This window comes from Guillardia theta (genome assembly GCF_000315625.1).
Source record: "Guillardia theta CCMP2712 unplaced genomic scaffold GUITHscaffold_1, whole genome shotgun sequence".
Taxonomy (NCBI): domain Eukaryota; class Cryptophyceae; order Pyrenomonadales; family Geminigeraceae; genus Guillardia; species Guillardia theta.
Genome location: NW_005434673.1, coordinates 418,480 through 436,940, shown reverse-complemented (window position 1 = coordinate 436,940; position 18,461 = coordinate 418,480). Strand labels below are relative to the sequence as shown.

The window sequence follows — 18,461 nt, the reverse complement described above, 5'->3', positions numbered from 1 at the left end:
CTGCTGCTTAGAAGCTTATCGCATTCGAGATCAGGTATATATGCTCGTTCCTCAAGCCCGTCAATCCCGCCTATCCCCTCTTGCTCCTCCTCCTATTTGTCGCTCCTACCCACCAACTCTCCTCCTCCTCCTCCTCTACCACTTTTCTTGATTTATCGTGCTGAGATCTCAATCAAGGTAGGGGACGTCTTTGCCGCCATCTCCCTTCTCCAACGTGTTTTGCGTTGGCTGCCTGCAACTGGTGAACTTGAGCGGTCGGAGGGGAAGGAGAAAATATTGAAAATGAGAACAGAAAGAGAGGGACGAGCAAAGCTGCTCCTCGATCTTTGTGCAAGTTTCCGACTCGTCCAGCAAGGACAGCAGGGTCTGAAGCATTGTGAAATGGCTCGTTCGGAGCTGTTGGAGCAGAAGGAGAAGCATCAGGTCTGACTTTATGCCTTCTTGTCCTGTTGACGGTCTGAAAACTGTACTCGGACGAGCTCTGTGTTTGTGCGGTCTGATAGTCTTTGGTAGCTACCTTGCAACTCGTATCCCCGTGTCTTCTTGCAGACATGAACCCATCCGATGTCCTGTTTGCATTCATATCCCCCTGAACTGATTCATCTTCTGGTGTCCAACCTGACCTTTGAGAATGCAGGAACTTCTGTCCAAGACTCACTTCAACATGGGCATCATCTTCTACGACAACATGTCGTGGGCTCAATCTTGCCTTCATCTCCATGTCAGTGATAACTTACAATCCGACCGAGCAGACACCAAGTGAGTAGCCGAAAGTTGCCTCTCTCCTCCCCTTCTCACTTGCCCGATGGATGCAGCATGTTCCTCGCCATGACGTGGATGAAGTTGGCGCTGGAAGAGCACGACTTTGAGAGGATGCAATCGTTCTTGCAGGAGCAGGAGCCTCAACGGATCTCATTCCTTGACGGCGGAGTGACGATGTGCGACCTGTCGAGGGTTGGCAGGAGAGTAAGGAGGACCAGCAGCAGCGCTGTCTACCTTCAAGCCCTGTGCCATCTCCTGCGAGTGTTCAGCTTCAACCCCAAGGATTCGAACATCTACATGCTGATCGGGCAGATCATGTTGAGGACGGGGAACTACGAGGAGCTGCCCCTAGCCCTCGCCCCCATCGCCCAAGCGAAGGACAAGTCAAAGTTTGCGATCGCTCCTTACTCGGACAACATCCTCATCGACGAGGAGCGGCCGAAGAGGATGATGGAACGGCTTCTTGAAAGGCTGGAGGACGGGACAATCGACCTCTCCCCCTCGTATGGGGGAGCAGCAGGGAGGAAGTGGACGGGGGAGGGCAGGGAGAGGAAGGGGAGAGGGGAGCAGCAGAAGGAGGCAGGAGCGATGAGAGCTTGCTCGGTGGTCTACCTCACGTCCAACTCCACGGAAGACTTGACAGACCTCTACCACAGTCTCCTCCTCCTCCAGTCAAACTTCTTCGACATCCATGGCTTCTACCCCGTCATCGTCTTCCACGACGGCCTGAGCTCAGACAACATGCGCTGGATCAAGGAGACTCCCGGCCTCGTCCTCGACCTCTCCTTCGAGCTCGTGGACTTGAGGGAGCAGGAGGAGCATCTCAAGGATCCTGCCGCTGCTGTGAGGGGGCAGGGAATGAATTTCTTCTCCGAGGCGCCAACACAAGGACTGGGATACAGAAACATGTGCAGGTTCTTCTCTGGTCCCATCTTCCATACTAAAGCTCTTGGGAGCATGGAGTACTACATGCGGCTCGACACGGACTCCTTCCTCCTTGCTCCACTTCCTCGGGACCCCTTCCTCGCCATGAACGAGACTGGAGGCGCTTACGGCTTCCTAGCGCGGGCGGTGGAGCACCCGTCGCTCAGCGCAGGGCTCTACGAGGCCGTCAGGGGAGTAGCGGGGAGGCTCGACAAGACAGGGCAGGCGCCCAGCTCGGAGGAACTGCTGGTGCATCGAGGGTTGCTAGGGAGTCAGCTGGGGAGATGGGATGGCTCCTTCTTCTACAACAATCTGGAGGTTCTGCATCTCCCCTTCTGGAGGAGCCCAGCTCAGCTCGAGATCTTCGACGCCCTCGACAGACTTGGCGGCTTCCTGAGGAGCAGGTGGGGGGATGGGCCTGTGCGCACCCTGTCCCTGGCCTTCACAGGGACCAAGCGCGAGCTCGTGCGGTTTGACGACGTCCCCTATTGGCATCAGAACTTAGTCCTCTTGTAACTTGATGCAGAGTCAACAGTGACTTGAAAACTGCCATGATTGATGCAGAAGATCATCCGGGCTGAACTTGGGCCAGACGCTGGACTCGGAAGGGCCGGCTGCTTCCGACTGTGGCAGGCTGATCAGCCGGTCACCGCCTGGCAATCGGAGTCCGGGCCAGCCGGGCCGCCCGGAGCTGCCGGGCCGGGCCGCCGCCGAGACTCGGAGTCCGGGCCGGGCCGAGCCGCGCTGCCAGGGCAAAATTGCTCAATGGCTGAATGGATAGAGTACCCCCTAGTGTCGAGTACCCCTCCGTCTCATATGGAAAAGTACCCGTCAAGTTAGCTTTCAATTTCAAATGAGTACCCTACCCCTCTTCAACTCAGCAAATAGACAACCACCCCTACTATGCCCTTCCATGTATGGTCTGCACACCCCTCCTATCCCACCACCTGTTCTCTCATACCCCATGTTTCTGAGAAACTACCCCCACCCTCGAGTTCACTTTTTCTGCTAGCAGGACGGGGTACGGCCACCGGCCCGCGGCTGCTCCTACGGGCCAGAATGCATTGAATGTGGACGATGGATGGAGGAGGCAGAGGAGGAGGAGGCAGAGGAGGAGGAGGAGAGTTGTGCTTTTCTGTTCATGCTAGAAGCTGTGATAACCAAGTGATTGCTGCATGATGTTCCATATGAAGCTGGATCAAACCTTTGTTTGACCTGAGATCAGCTGAGTGAGTGGAGTCCTCCAAGGCTCGAGAATGGATCGAATCGGAAATTTTCCTTTGTTGTCTAGAGGGTTTCAACAGGAAATAATCACTGTGCTGATGCGATTATAAGATTGTTAGTCTGTATGCCAATGCAAAATTTGATATCCTTTCAATTCATTCATTGTCCGGCTTGCTTCCTATTGACTTTCTTTTGCCAGGTTCGAACGAAGGCCAGCGATATCTCCTTTAAGCTAGTATAACCTGAATAACCATGAGTTTTGCATGTTGCGACTGCAGGTAACTTCAAAGTGCTTCAAGGTATGATCTGACAAATGAGGGCAGAAAAACAGATCGAGTGAAAGCAGTGGCAAGCAATCCCGATCAATCTCCAGTGGCTGAAACGGTTGGGGTTGGAATAGTTCTAAAGCCATCATTTCAAAGCGATACCTTTCTGGCTCTAGTTGTGCATAGCTTGGTGCCAGGAAGTAGTGCAGAACAATCGCGCATGATTCAGGTATTGCAAGCTTTCTTGCGCCCATGGATTGAGCGCTTCATGTGCTTCAGGCCGGCGATATCCTTCATTCGATCAATGATGCAGACGTATACCGAAGGCCAGCTAACGAGGTCTTCTGCAGGTGCTTCAAGTTTGTCCAGTCTTAGAACATGCCTGCAGGTTGCGAAGCGACTCCTTGGCAGGCCGGGAACAACGGTGAAGCTTGGGCTGCTACGATTGGTCTCCGATGGGCCACCACCAGAGGGCACAGTATTGAAACCTTTTCCTGAAAGTTTGGTGAGGCCCTGACATCATAACCGACGTCAACCCTTCACTCTTCTGATCTCCTGTGATCTTGAAGGTCACGAGTGAGGGCACATATGAACACATCGTGGTTGAATTGCAGCGCAAGAGGATACCTCAGCAAAGCCCACGTAATCAGCCTCGCGTCCCTGCATCTGGATTAAGCTTGGTCTCTAGGATCAATAGGGAATTCGCCATATTCGACTCCGAGAACGCTCTCTGCGACCATGTGAGCAACCCGGACGATCTCACGATGTTTGTGAGATCGCATTCCAGGTTCTCAACTCCACGAACAAACGGATACACAGCCTCTACCTCTATGAATAACAGGTAACAATGACCCCTTGGAGAGGCCTACGACAGCTGCTCATCATTTCTTGTTGCAGCCCGAACTGAGAATCCATTGATTCCATGACATCAAATTCAGAAATCTGTACATCTTTGATCTTCTCTGCTACGAAATTAGGTTCAGTTTGGTCCCCTTTCCGTGCGTGGAGCTTGTGAGCCTCATGAATGCGATAGTAAACTTCTCGAAGGAATTTATTCTAATGCTCTATTTGATCCCTCAAGGTTTACTTAACGAACGTGCAAATGTTACCTTCCAACGAAGCTGTTCTGACATTGAGCACATTATTTGTAGGTGGGATGGAACTTTTTCTCTCTAGTTTCCATACAGCCTATAGACATCTTGCAAAAGAGCGCATAAGAAGTTTATTGCAATTATCCTCGCACAAGACGAGAGATTTTCTGGCGCAAGGGAAAAACACTTGTGCAGCTTTTAGATATATCAATCAAAGCCGTGGCTCTGCCGCACATTACGTTACTCCAACCTTCGAGACTTCAGTACTGTCTGTCCCGGTCGTCATAGCCGCCCCTTCTGCAATTCATCGTTTTCAATTGCCGAATCACCGTCATGTTGTGAATAGTCCTAGTCTACCTTGGTGGTCCACCATAGCCGCCGCGAGGATCGTCATGGCCTGTAGACGAATCAATCAATACTGGTAATGATCGTCCATGTCATACCGCCTGGCATGTCACGGCTTTCACGGTAACCACCACCTCCGCTGTAAACGTGTGAGATTCTATTACAACGGTCGGATTTCTTATACCCGTCACGGCCGCCGTAGTCGCCTCCACGGCCGCCGTAGTCACCTCCACGGCCGCCGTAGTCACCTCCACGGCCACCTACATCGCAATCATCAGACATACAACAGCACGAAGTGATTTATTGCCTTCATATCTTCGTCCACCGCTGCGAAAGACGGGAAACATATGAGTCACGCGAATTCAAATTCAAGTAGCATGGATACCCTCCATCGCCGCCGCCATAGCCACGGTCACCATACCCTCCGCTTTGGGCGCATGTATCAAAGAATAGATGGAGAGCAGAAGGAGTTTTCACCCGCCATCTCGGCCTCCATATCCACCTCTACAAAAAGAATTTCCATGGCACCAGGCTCAGATCGCTCCACGTAGAAATCGTTGACTGTCAATTACCTTCCTCCATATCCTTCCCGATCTCTTTCACGATCTTGCCAACCTCTGTTCATCGTACATCATCGGTCTTGTCAATGCACTTTGATTGACACACCCTCCTCCGCCTCCACGGTCGTAGTCATCTCTGCCTCCACCCCTATTTCAGGTGCTTCCAATCATTTCGTTGAGATCGTTAGAATGCATCATCAGCACCCTCGTCGGTCTCCGTAGCCATCATCGCCATAGCCACCTCCCCTGTCTCCGTACCCACCACGGTCATATCCACCTCGTCCACCTTCAAATACATCAGTTCCAGCGAATAAAGCTCCCGCCTCTGGTACCTCTGCGACCCCCTCCCCGCGGAGCATAGTTGGAGGCTTTGCGTTGGGCGATAGAGACTGAGATAATATTGTTGGTGGTCTCAAAGGGCTTGTTGTTGAACCAATCTACGGCTCCCCTGCCATTGACGGTAAGGTGGATAGCAGGTTGCAATCAACCATCGCGCGATACTTAGCGCCGTTGGGGTCGTCGTAGGAGACTGTTGCATCTCCTTTGGGTTCACCAGTAGCCTTGTCTTTGTAGATCCAGACTTTCTTTTTGCCTTTTTCTTTTCCTTTCCCTTCCTTGATGATACCGATCTGCCCAAAGAAGTCCACAAGCCTGTACGTCACAGTCAGCCACAAGACACAGCAAAATGATGGTTAGCGAGGCCTCTTTATCACACCATTGTTTCAATTCAAACATGGGACAATCAAGTAAACAAGAAAACCCCGTCGAGCACACAGAGCTCTGAATGAATGATAAAAATCTGTACAACATGAAAGAACAGCCTTGGAGAAGCGACAAAGAATCCTGATCTCATGAAGCAGAACAGCCCCCAAGGTGTCCATCTTCATCTATCATCTTCATCTCTCATCTCCTCCTCCTCCTCACCTCTGCTCGGTGATATCCTTCGGCAGGCCGGACACATAGATCGTATCCTCCCACAGCTCCATCCCTGCAGGCGCCGCTCTGTCCCTGACCCCCAAGGGGGTGGTGTTCAATCGCTCTTAGGGTATGTGGAAGTACGGGTACTTTTCTCTTGAATTGTTGGGGTTTACAAGTTTAGTTCAGAATCCCTTTTCTACTGAGTTCAGGGTGTTTAGTTTGTATCACCCCCTGAAATCCAGGATTTTAAAGGGTAGGGGTGAGGACAAATATTGAAATTATGGGGTGGGGGTGATGTACCCAGCGGATTTGTCCAATAGAGGGGTGGGTGAAATTGTACCGGTCTTGTCACAGAAAAGCTGCAGAAATACTATGGTGGGGGTGTTATTTTGGGGGGTGTTGAAGTCGAAGGGGATTGGTGGGGTGGGGTTAATGAATACCCCCTCTTCCATAGACACATAGAGGGGTACATTAGCCAAACTGAAAGATCGAGGACCCCTACAAATGAAAGAGCATAAACCATTTGGTGGGTGGGTACAATTATTACTTTATTAACTAATTTATGTATCATTAAATATATTTGAGTAAACCTAAAGATTTTAGAAGAAGGGGGTTGAATACTTGGATTCGAAGAATTGGCGTGGGGGTGGGGTGGTTGATCCGTTGATCGGGGGATGGCAGTCTGGGGTGGGATGATCGGTAGTAGGAAGAGGAGGAGGAGGGTGGCTGGGGAGGGAGGGAGGGATATGGGAAGTGATGGATAGGTTGTGAGGACAAGAATCAGCAGTTGCTATCAGCAATGAAGGTTGTCTGCATTCGGCTCCATCTGCTCTATGCTTGAAACCTATCGATGATGTCGTTGATACTTCCATTCGCCTCTACTTCATCTTTTGAATCCTTTGATGGCAGGAACACTTCTCATTCATTGATTGGGCCAGAACATGAGAAGAAGTGACCGCTGATGTCGAGCTGCTGTAACACGGGCTGTCCTCTAGCCCCACCAAAGTGTCACTGAAATATGTGTTGAATCTGGGTGATAAATGCGCAAGGCGACCTGAAAGGAAGCCACTTGCTTGTACTTCCTGTACACTATGGGACAGATGGACCTTGGGAACATGCTGGAGGTGCAGCTAGACAACAACACCATCCTGCGCGTCAGCAACATCAATCCAACAGGGAAGGAGTTCAACAAGAAGCAGTTAGGAGCTCGGCGATTCTTGAGGTGAATGTTGCCTTTCCCCGCCCTCTCTCACGATGTCCTTCAAGCCGGAGGAAGCCCATGTCTGCCGCAGCTGAAGATGTCACCTTCGCTCTAATCAACTCTGGGATGTTCGGAACAGCGGCCAAGTCCAACGAAGAGCTGCTGCTAACGCTGCAAGCTCGCGCTGAAGGAAGAGGGTTGCGGAGGAGGAGCAGCGAGTAAGTTTCCATTCCCTCCCATCCTCCATCTCTTCCGCTCACACTCTCTCTCCTTCACTTGCTCCACCTCCATCCCATCTGCCTGCTCACCCATTCCGTGCCCCCTGCCTTCGCTCACCCTGCTTCCGTCTTGCTCCCTGACATGGGTTACATCCACGCCTCCTCTCCCTTTCGCCTCTCATGTTAAAGTTCCCTTCCTGACAAGCGAAATTGATCCCGTTGCAGGATCGTCAGCCTGCCGATCGAATCCCCGCCCATGGAGGAACCTGAACCGAACTTCATGCCATTGTCGCACCTCCACGTGGCCGTTAGGGAGGGGCATGTTCACTCGGTCTCCTTCTTGCTAGAGCAGGAGGGATCGGAAGTCAACACGACCGACACCAACGGCAACACTCCCCTTCACCTGGTTTGTAGAGCTCCCTGCTCCCCGCCAGGTCCTGACGCGTAATGCAGGCGCTGGAGGAGCGGCAGGAGAAGATAGCTACTCTCCTCATCAATCATCCTGGGATGGACCTTGACAAGCCCAACCTGATGGGACGGAGACCGATCCACTACGCGGCACTGCAAGGGATGGAAGGGATTGTCAAGTTGCTGATACAGGTAGCCGAACTTGTCGTGACCGTTGCTTCTGTCTCCTCTCCTCCCTCCCCTCTCCTCTCGTTCTCTCCCCTCTCCTCCCTCCCCTCTCCTCTCTCCTCTCTCCTCCCTCCCCTCTCCTTCGTCCTAAATGCTTGTTCTCTAGCTTCTCTCTGTCTTTCCTCCCTGCTTCTCGCTCTCTCCCACACTTCCTCTGAAACTCTTCCAGAGGAATGCCGACCTCAGGTGCGCGGATGAAGGAGGAGTGCAGCCGGTGCATGCAGCAGCAGACCGAGGTCACACAAAGACCCTTGCCATCCTGCTTGACAATGGAGGAGAGAAGGTGCGCAACCGTTTTCCTCCTCCTCCTCCTCCTCCTCTTCATCCCTGTCCCTGTCCATCTGCCCTGTAATCTGCCTCCTCCTTCCCCGCCTTCTCCCGCCCCGCTCCTGCTCTCGTCTCTGACCCTCAGTTTGTGATGGGCAGGATGTAACCACGAATGAGGGCATCGCTCCCTTGCATCTAGCTGCTCGAGGCGGGCACGTTGCTGCAGTGAAGCTCTTGGTAGGGCTCAAGGTGAGAAGAAGGAAGGGAAGAGGAGAGGAAGGGAAGGTAACTTCTCCTCCTCCAGTGCAAGGTCAATGCCATCACAAGCAACGGGCTCACTGCCCTCCACATCGCCGTGCAGGAGGGAAACTTGCGAGTCACCGAGGCCCTGCTAGAGTCTGGCTCGGATGTGAGTGGCCACCCAACCCGTCCTCCTCCTCGTTCTGCTGCCCTTTGCTCCTGTCCTCACCGAAAATGTTCTTTGGAACCATTCGCTCTTCGGCCGACATCTTCCCCTTTGCGCTGCCATCCTCGACAATCTGCTCCTGCCCCTCACAGTCTGCTCACTGTGCCGTGTAGGTCAACATCAAGACTCACAAGGGTATCGCTCCTCTGCACATCGCGTGCAAGGACGGGCACGAGAGGATAGCGCATCTCCTGCTCAACGCTGGAGCGAACCCGAACACACAGGTGATGCAGGAAGGATGGCAGGAGGCAGGGGAGGATAGGTGAAGGTAGGAGGACGAGAGAAGGAGGACCCGGAACTAGAAAATGGAGGGGGAAGAAAGTCACGTTAGGAGGAGAGGCGTGCGATCGGTATGGTGAGTCGAGTTCATAGAATAGGAGGACGTCAGAAATTGGAAGATGGGTGAGGAAGAGAAAAGGAGGAGGAACTGACTGAGAAGGCAGACCAAGCATGGTATCACTCCACTCCACCTCGTGGTGATGGAGGGCCATGATGCGATCGGGCGGCTGCTCGTGTCGCAAGGGGGGGATCCTTACCTGATGGACGGGGATGGGGAGTCTGCGTTCAGGTGAGAGGGGGCGTGAAGACGCATGAGCATGAGGGAGAGGGAGAGGGAGGAGGGGATGCATTGCGCGAGTGGGGGATCAGGAAGCAGAAGGTCTGAAATTTGCGGCAGCATGTCATCGAGAGCGCAAAGGATGAGCATCTTCAATCAGAAGAGACTGTGAGAGTCGAGCAGTCCAAAAATTTATTCTTTAGCTCCTGAAGCGTGAGGGGATTGAACGAACACACGCTGACTGCCTCCTCCTCCTCCTCCTCCTCCTCCTCCTCAACTCACTTCGTTTTGTATCTCTTCCACTTCTCAGGCTTCGGGCAATCCTTGAAGTACCGCCATTCGCCATCACCGTACACCTTCAGCTCCCCGTCAGCTGGACTCCTCCCTGGGATACTCCTTCCCACTGCTCCTCACCTCGAGCAGGAGCTCAGCTAGCTTCGGGTCCCTCTTCTTCACGTCCTCCCTTGTCCTGATCCCGCAGTTGACGTCCTCCCTCGAGTTGGCCTCGAACCAGGCCTGCAAGCTGCTTCAGGACAAAGGAGAAGGGAGGAAGAGAAAGGAAGAGGGATGAAGCAAAGTGGGAAGGAGGAAGGGGAGAGGGAGGGGGGATACGAGAGGAACGGAGGAGGTGATGCATCATGCCTGGGTGATCTCCGCCCAGTATTCCTCGGCGTTCGACATGAGGTAGCTGCAATCAAGGCAGGTTAGCGGAGAGCTCGACCCTCCTGCTGGGGAACTGCTGCTCACCTGCTGGAGTTTCCGTGGCCTCCGGCCGCCTTCACGTGCTCATACAAGTACTTAACCCGGTCGAGCTGGGCCGAGCTGAGTCCAACTGTGGGGCGGTCAGGGAGCCAAGCAAGTTGTCAACTTACGATCATCAGCTCCTACCGTTCATCACGCAGTGTCCGAACTCGTGCACGAGGATCGATTCTTCCCCGTAGCGGTCGCCGTCCTCCATGAGCAGATTCTCCTCCCCGACTGAGGTGCAAGGGACCTTGCAAGTCCCTCCCACTCCTCGACATCCTGTGTCGTAGCTGCGGCCTGAGCCCTCTCCAGTCTGCAAGTTCTTGAGGAAGGCGTGTGGGGGCATGTCGGACGTGACTTGGTTCCGCCCTATCACAGCAACGCTCGCGAACCCGCAGACAAGACGATCGCAGACGTCTTTGGAGGCGTGCTCGAGCATTTTCTGCACAACATGCTTGGCCACCTCGATCGCCCTCTTCGAGACGCAGCCAAAGGCACAGATGCTGATATCTCCAGCGCAAGTCTTTGCGACATCTCTGGCGCAATATCCTTCTTCGCACGGCTCTTCTTGGCCGCATTCTTGATCAATCGTCAACGATTGCACCGCCTCTGTCACCTCAGCATTCAATTCTCCTGCTCCGTCACCATCTTTCTTCTCTTCCTCCGACCCCGGTGAGATCTCAGCCAACGCGTCTGCTCCATCCAGGTTCGCTCCGTCCGCGTTCGCTCCGTCCGCGTTCGTTCCATCCGCGTTCGTTCCATCCGCAGGCTGCGGAGGTTCACTCTCCTGATCCTTCTCAACTTCGACAGCTGGTGAAGTGTCAACCGAGATCGATCCTTGCGCGGCATCAGGGGCATCAACAGGAGCCGAGGATTCTTCCTGCTCCACATGCGCATCCAAAAGGTCATGACGAGTTGCGTGCTGCTGTACGATGAGCCGGCATGTTCCTGGACCAGCGACATGCATGAAGAAAATCCTGCGCTTGATGCAGTCTCTCAAGATCCAGGGATGTCCCACAAAAGTTGGTTGTATGACCGAACCCCCTGCCTCAACCCTAGCGTACTCTGTTTCAACTTTCTTCTCATCGATCCAGAGAACTGCGACAGCCTTGCTGCTCTTATTCAGGATGTGAAGCTGCGCAGGCTCTGACGAGCTGTAGTCGAGCTCGACCTCCTCTCCCGTAGAAGGATTGTAAATTTTAATCTACAGACATAATCAGCAAGGGGCAGGGTCTACGGGTGATAGGTACGCATTTTTCCTCCCTTCACATCCCACTCCAACCACAAAACTTTCCCTCTTCCCCCTCCCCTTTCTCTCCCCTCTCCCTGCCTCCGAACGTTGGACCCTCCATCAACCTCTCTTGCTCGCTCTCTTCTGCCGACTCTTACTCCTTCATTCCCAGCCACTTGCCCTCCCACTCTGCCCACTCCCTCCAGCTCGCTAACCTCTCCCCTACCTCTGAATTTTCCCACCCCCACCCCTTTGCCCCAGAGGTACAGTTCCAGAAAAGCCCGGTGCGAGAGGAAGTGACCCCTCAAGTCACGGTCCTCCCGGAGATCGGACCGTCCCGTCGCTCTCTTACCGTCATGTTCACGGCGCTGTCTTCGGAGTGAGGAGACTGCAGTGAGTGGGCAACGTCTACTGGCACTCAGAAGGCCGCTGAGCCGTCAAGTTCTTCTCAGTGCTCTTGCTCCTGTTCTTCTTCCCCCGGCTGCTCTGCCGGGCTGTGCACTTGAAGTCCTGTCTTCAACGCGATGCGATGACTTCTTTTTTCTCGCTTCTTCTGCCTCTCTCGGCTCGACTGATCACCTGAGTGACACTGACTCGCAGCCTGTCCCGCTCGGCGCATCCGGTCACCGACCGGGCCGGGCCCGGGCCCGGTTCCCCGGCCCGGCCCGGGGGAACGACGGTCCGATCATCCGATGATCACCGAGTCAACTGAGCCAGGGGGTGTGGTACTCGGGCTCGTGGGTGGGGGTGGGGGTGGGGGTGGGCTTGCAAGGGTGGGACAATGGCTGAGTCGGCTAGACGGAGGAAGGAAAGGGGGAGGCAGAGTGTAGTGAGGAGACCGAGGGAGGTCGGTGCAAGAGGAGGATATCTGAGTGGGCTGATTGACTCTGTCTCCAATGCTCTTCCTTTCACGAAGAAAGGAGCGGTGATCCTCATCAATGGCAAGCCTGCTGTCGAGGGACAAGAGGGGCAGGCGTGTCAGGAGGCGATGCTGGCAGTGAGATTCAAAGGGAAGATCTTTGAGGAGGATGTTGAAGAGGGACGATACTTTCTGCTGGTCAGCTATGGAGACCCCTGGTCACAGAGGACGCTGATTGCTCATGGATTGGCGGGATTGCAAGGCCGAGTTGGCGTGATTGCGACTGATGGGTGAGAAGGAGGCTTGAAGATGGCAAACAGGAGCTTTTGAGTGGGGATATTGACACATGTCTTGTCTCCTCAGGATTTGGCCCATCTCCAAGGGGCTCCCTGCTATAGCGACGAAGGGGTGGCGATTTTCCAAAGGACGGAAACAAGACTCGAAGTAAGCATTGCACCCTTCCACCTCCTATCCTCCTCGCTCATGCGCTAACTTGGTAGATCAACAAACCGAGATCCGTTCAACCACGTCAGACTTAAGAGTGGAACTGTTTATCTGCACGAACTGTACTCGGCAACTGATCCTCGAGTACGACAACTTCTTCATTGCGCAGCCGTGAAACTGTAAACTGTTGATTTTTCTTCCAGTCAACAGGACGAGTGACCATTCCTGCACTGTGGGACTCAAAGACTGGGAGGATTATCAACAATGAGAGTGGAGAAATTGTTAGGATTTTACACCAGGTGATGCAATCCGTCAGTGATTCGCACGATGCTTGATGGCCTGCTGACTTCGATATGGATTTCCAGAATTTCAGAAGTTTGGGAGTGAACGGCATCGACTTGTATCCCGACGATCTACAAGAAGAGATTGAGAGAATAAGGCAGATCGTCTACAAGATCAATGCTGGTGTCTACAAGTGCGGATACGCTGCGCGGGAGGAGGCTTACCGAGCTGCTTTGATTGAGACTTTCCGTGCGATGGATGCCTGTGAATCGGTGTTGAAAGGCCGTCAGTTTCTAGCTGGCGATAGAATAACGGAGTTGGACGTCATGGCCTTTCCAACTTTGATAAGGTTTGACGTCAGCTACTATCCTGCATTTCGATGTCACATACGGAGAATGAGAAACTATCCGAATCTGACAGCGTGAGTAGCATGTGCATAAAAGCACTTGCACGTTTAATGACAGATTTTCAGATATTTGGAGAGATTGTATAAGATAGAAGCATTCAGATCAACGGTCCATATGCCTACGTAAGCTTGTTTCTTGCTTTCCCTACATGTATCGTGCGATGTAGCTGTGACTGAAATTTGCGCCCCGCCCAGATACGCGATAGCTCATTTCATCGAGACGAGATGGAAAGGGAGGACCGTGGGAAACGCTTTACGGCTTTTGGAATCAATGGTCGACATATGCACAGGTGCAGCGCTCCCGGGATCCGGATGGTGAATTTCTCCCCTGCTGCTGCCAACAGCATGTTGCTTGACTCCCCGGCATGCCTGCAGGTGGACGCGCGCTGTCTCGCGGATCATAACTCTCCCAGCAAGAGTGCTGTCCTGTATCTTCAAGTAAAGAAAATGAAAAAGTGCGTCTTCCCGTAGTCAACCCGGTTGCCATTTGACGTGTCGACTTATGCGCGCCTTATCATCAGTCCAAACCCAAGACACATGCACGACGCACTCCGGAATATTCTTTCGCACAACAGACCTCGCCCTTGCCTCCGATGACAATGACAGTCCCAAGAAGAAGTGAAAGAACGAGGTCTTGAAGGAGTTGGCAAGTAGAACGTGCCATCACCGACGAGTCCATAGATGTTCGAGCTCGCATGATGGTTATGAAAGAGGCTTGCCACTTGCTATTGAGGGGGACTCCAGATGTCGCTAGAAAGCACGGTGAAGGATCAGATCTTCAGCACTTGCTTCATCTAGAAATGATGTTTGAGTCTCTGATTCTTGCCATTCGGGGAGAATTTGACGCTGCTGCTGCCAGGATTTTCTGACTGTAGTAGTATCTGAAGTACTCTGGGACGAGCATAGCTGCATGCCACAGAGGCGATGCAGGGAGGCAGCCTGCAAGGTCGCCCAGCATGTTCTGTACTCGATCGCATCTTGCGCCTTATCGTTCTTTTTTAACTTTGAGTAAAACAACTGTGACAGATTCGTCCTACCACCCCCTCCTTTTACATGTATCTGGGAACCCCTACCCCTGTAGATTCTCCGAAATCACCCCTACTCCGGCCTTAAAGATCCGAGGTCGGAACAAGGGGTAGTGTCCGTTCAGAATCCCCTATCCGAAGAGGACCTAGCCACGACAGTGACCCCCCACTTGCCCATCCAGGAGCGGGGTGGGGTATCACTGATTGCCCACCCACCCTCAAATACAACTCGGCAACTTTCATAGCTTTGGTGGGTAGTTTAACAGGGTAGGGGGTAGCAGCAAACATCTGGAAAGGGGGTGGTATCACCCCACCTGTACCCGCCCCATACCTGCACGGATTCGATATATCTCTGAAATCCCCATCTACAGCTATCAAATGAACCCCTCCTCAGACTATGCGCCCACCCACCCTTGTATGATCACCCCCCATCCTTGTACCCACTAGCTATGTACATATTGCGTCGCTTCGGAGTATATTTAGGACCCCACCCCTGCTGGCCTGAACCACAAACCATGGCCGCGGATGCTCGCTTCCCGCCACTCCTCGCGCTTGTCGACACCGCATGCTCCCGCATGCAGGCTGCTTCCAGCAGCAATGGCACAGACGCTCTCGCATGCGACCTTGTGACGATCGTGAGGAATGCTGCGGCGACTCGTGCGACCGTGGGCATCATGCTCAAGGTGGGTGGGATTCGGTTGTTGTTCTTTTGTTGTGCCCTTGCTGTTGGTCTGCGGTCTTGGCGTTTCATCTTCAGCGTGTCCTACTTCATGTTTCGTTATCCTGTGAGATGTCCATGCACGGATCCCTGGCTTCCAGCCGTGTTCGCGGATGACCATGCCTGCAGGGAGCCATCATCGACAACCTGATGATCGGAGCTCCCGGCCTGCAGTGCAAGAAGCTCTCCAAGGGGGATCAGATCTTGAAGGTATCCTTGCACTTCCAGTCGGTGCCCAGGTAGATGGAACGCTGATCTTCCTGGTCAGGTGGATGGCCTCGAGGTGGATTCGGAGAACGTCGTAGATTTCCTGATTGGACCCGACACCCCTGACAGCGATGTGTCCGTCACCGTCAGGAAGAGGGTTGGTTGTGTGGTCCATGTCAAGTCAATGATTGGCCTGCAGAACGGGGAAGAGATCGTCGTGAATTTGAAAAGGATGGCCACTGAGAAAGTGGCGGATAAACGACAGATGTTCGAGTACTTCACTCAGATTAAGGATGCTGCTGTCCGATTCGGCGACAACCGTGCAGCGGACCTCATTGATGCGACCGTTGATTTGTGGAGCAAGATGGTCATTGCTCAAGAGGACTACGATGCCACGTATGCTTGCAGCTGCTTGCACATGAGTCACTGAACGTCATGTTGAAGCATTGCCGCCAACGTAAGACAAATGCAAACCGAGACTGAGTCCCACCTGAAGTCGGTACAAGCAACCCTAGATCAACTGAAGAACACCATTCAGCAGGAACGCCGCCACTTCACCGAGGTCTGACTATCAATTTGCTTGCTATTGTTCATTTCGCCCTCAGTTTGAAGCCCAAGTCAACGCTCAGATTTCAGAACTGAAGAACGTGATTCAGAAGACAGAGAAAGAGAGAGACGAAGTCGACAAATCACTTCCTGCACCACTAAACATCTCATAGTTTCTTCAGGCGATCGCCAAGCACAAGCCCTGCGACGCGATGATCAAGTCGCTCAAGGAGCGTGTCGAGCAGCTGGAGAAGGACCTCAAGAAGGTGTGTAGTGGCGGGATGCGCTGTGAGATGCGAAGAGGAGCAGACCCGGGAGCGCTCTTCAGAGCTCACTGTGTTGGGATGCAGGCGACAGATGCACACAAGCCTTGCGAGGGGAAGATCCAGGAGCTTCAGGCTACCTTGGCCAAGACTAAGAAAGATCTCGAAGGAGAGCGCGACGATGTAGGGACATCATGAGAGTACGCCTTGGGCTGTCTCTCTGACGAGGGAGGTACAGGCGATCGCCAAGCACAAGCCCTGCGACGCGATGATCAAGTCGCTCAAGGAGCGTGTCGAGCAGCTGGAGAAGGACCTCAAGAAGGTGTGTAGTGGCGGGATGCGCTGTGAGATGCGAAGAGGAGCAGACCCGGGAGCGCTCTTCAGAGCTCACTGTGTTGGGATGCAGGCGACAGAGACCCATAGGCCTTGCGAGGGGAAGATCCAGGAGCTTCAGGCTACCTTGGCCAAGACTAAGTTCGACTGCGAAAAGGAGCGCGACGATGTAGGGACATCATGAGAGTACGCCTTGGGCTGTCTCTCTGACGAGAGAGGTACAGGCGATCGCCAAGCACAAGCCCTGCGACGCGATGATCAAGTCGCTCAAGGAGCGTGTCGAGCAGCTGGAGAAGGACCTCAAGAAGGTGTGTAGTGGCGGGATGTTAGGAGGGACGTATCGCAGCAGCTTACCACATTACATCGCAGGCGACAGAGACCCATAGGCCTTGTGAGGGGAAGATCCAGGAGCTTCAGGCTACCTTGGCCAAGACTAAGTTCGACTGCGAAAAGGAGCGCGACGATGTAGGGACATCATGAGAGTACGCCTTGGGCTGTCTCTCTGACGAGGGAGGTACAGGCGATCGCCAAGCACAAGCCCTGCGACGCGATGATCAAGTCGCTCAAGGAGCGTGTCGAGCAGCTGGAGAAGGACCTCAAGAAGGTGTGTAGTGGCGGGATGCGCTGTGAGATGCGAAGAGGAGCAGACCCGGGAGCGCTCTTCAGAGCTCACTGTGTTGGGATGCAGGCGACAGATGCACACAAGCCTTGCGAGGGGAAGATCCAGGAGCTTCAGGCTACCTTGGCCAAGACTAAGTTCGACTGCGAAAAGGAGCGCGACGATGTAGGGACATCATGAGAGTACGCCTTGGGCTGTCTCTCTGACGAGGGAGGTACAGGCGATCGCCAAGCACAAGCCCTGCGACGCGATGATCAAGTCGCTCAAGGAGCGTGTCGAGCAGCTGGAGAAGGACCTCAAGAAGGTGTGTAGTGGCGGGATGCGCTGTGAGATGCGAAGAGGAGCAGACCCGGGAGCGCTCTTCAGAGCTCACTGTGTTGGGATGCAGGCGACAGATGCACACAAGCCTTGCGAGGGGAAGATCCAGGAGCTTCAGGCTACCTTGGCCAAGACTAAGAAAGATCTCGAAGGAGAGCGCGACGATGTAGGGACATCATGAGAGTACACCTTGGGCTGTCTCTCTGACGAGGGAGGTACAGGCGATCGCCAAGCACAAGCCCTGCGACGAATTGATTGGAGGTCTTCGCAATGAACTGGCTGATTCGCAGAAAGAGATGAAGCAGGTATTTGCGTCTGTTTCTGGAATGTTTCTTCTTCGTTGAATGAGCATGTAGCTGAAAGGGCTGCATTCTGGATGTGATGACAAGATTCGAAAACTTCAAGCTGAGCTTGACGCCAATGCCAGAGAGCTGAAGCGTCTCAGGGATGAACACCAGAAATGTCCAGACAACCTCCTGGCGCTGGAACAGAGAATCAAGAAGCTGACATTGGCACAGCAAGAACTTCAGGACGAGTACGACCGTCTCAAGAGAGAGCATGCCCAGTGCGGGCGAGTGAAGCTCGGGGCTGCAGCTCCGGTCATTTGCGGGATTGGACTGCGCATGGAGCAGGTTGAAGGAAGAGAGATCCAGATTTCAGAGGTCATTCCGAATGGAACCTGTTGGTGGATCCTTCAAGAGGAAGTCAACAAGAGCAACTGCCTTGAGGTTCAAGACGTTGCAGCCTCCGCATCCCTCCTGACCTGTGTGCTCTTCAGGTTGGCGATGTGATTGTGAGCGTCAATGGCAACAGAGCCTTGGACGTGAATGTGGTGCCCGAGATGGTGAGGGGAGTCGAGGGATCTTCAGTGGAGGTTGGGGTGAAGAAGAGGAGCTGCGCAATCACTTGCGGCTGCAACGGCTCAGGTGAGCACACTCTGAACATTGTTCGCAACCCTACTTCCGGGAAGCGCCCCAAGAAGTTGCTGGAGAGGATGGCGGTCTGAGGAGAGATAGGAGCAAGTTGGGGAGG

At 53.6% G+C, this 18,461-nt stretch overlaps 6 protein-coding genes across 6 annotated transcripts; 4 read left to right on the top strand and 2 right to left on the bottom strand.

Moving 5' to 3' along the window:
• Window positions 1–1,620: 1,620 nt before the first annotated feature.
• Window positions 1,621–2,202, top strand: GUITHDRAFT_62749 (hypothetical protein; the record flags this gene model as incomplete). The annotated part of the gene is made up of 1 exon (XM_005842171.1): window positions 1,621–2,202. The coding sequence occupies one exon, from the start codon at window positions 1,621–1,623 to the stop codon at window positions 2,200–2,202; it is 582 nt and encodes a 193-aa protein (XP_005842228.1).
• A 902-nt stretch (window positions 2,203–3,104) lies between these two features.
• GUITHDRAFT_149737 (hypothetical protein) lies at window positions 3,105–4,222 on the top strand. The gene is made up of 8 exons (XM_005842170.1): window positions 3,105–3,188; window positions 3,234–3,405; window positions 3,456–3,515; window positions 3,565–3,681; window positions 3,746–3,818; window positions 3,865–3,916; window positions 3,964–4,017; window positions 4,074–4,222. The coding sequence occupies exons 1-8, from the start codon at window positions 3,163–3,165 to the stop codon at window positions 4,081–4,083; spliced, it is 564 nt and encodes a 187-aa protein (XP_005842227.1). The 5' UTR covers window positions 3,105–3,162; the 3' UTR covers window positions 4,084–4,222.
• Window positions 4,223–4,502: 280 nt separating this feature from the next.
• GUITHDRAFT_99029 (hypothetical protein) lies at window positions 4,503–6,158 on the bottom strand (the record flags this gene model as incomplete). The annotated part of the gene is made up of 9 exons (XM_005842169.1): window positions 4,503–4,564; window positions 4,625–4,664; window positions 4,711–4,751; window positions 4,804–4,872; window positions 5,185–5,229; window positions 5,279–5,320; window positions 5,377–5,458; window positions 5,661–5,823; window positions 6,097–6,158. 9 exons carry the CDS (start codon window positions 6,156–6,158, stop codon window positions 4,503–4,505), a joined length of 606 nt encoding a protein of 201 aa, XP_005842226.1.
• Window positions 6,159–10,073: 3,915 nt separating this feature from the next.
• Window positions 10,074–10,686, bottom strand: GUITHDRAFT_53200 (hypothetical protein; the record flags this gene model as incomplete). The annotated part of the gene is made up of 3 exons (XM_005842168.1): window positions 10,074–10,122; window positions 10,182–10,266; window positions 10,323–10,686. Coding segments are annotated over 3 exons (498 nt in total), but the record flags the coding sequence as incomplete, so codon positions are not given.
• Window positions 10,687–12,442: 1,756 nt separating this feature from the next.
• GUITHDRAFT_58907 (hypothetical protein) lies at window positions 12,443–13,410 on the top strand (the record flags this gene model as incomplete). Its single annotated transcript, XM_005842167.1, has 4 exons — window positions 12,443–12,558; window positions 12,769–12,856; window positions 12,916–13,011; window positions 13,078–13,410. Coding segments are annotated over 4 exons (633 nt in total), but the record flags the coding sequence as incomplete, so codon positions are not given.
• Window positions 13,411–14,940: 1,530 nt separating this feature from the next.
• GUITHDRAFT_99025 (hypothetical protein) lies at window positions 14,941–18,435 on the top strand (the record flags this gene model as incomplete). Its single annotated transcript, XM_005842166.1, has 14 exons — window positions 14,941–15,210; window positions 15,273–15,353; window positions 15,412–15,746; window positions 15,795–15,912; window positions 15,956–16,030; window positions 16,079–16,342; window positions 16,398–16,661; window positions 16,717–16,800; window positions 16,862–16,957; window positions 17,013–17,276; window positions 17,332–17,595; window positions 17,651–17,734; window positions 17,786–18,157; window positions 18,208–18,435. 14 exons carry the CDS (start codon window positions 14,941–14,943, stop codon window positions 18,433–18,435), a joined length of 2,799 nt encoding a protein of 932 aa, XP_005842223.1.
• Window positions 18,436–18,461: the final 26 nt, after the last annotated feature.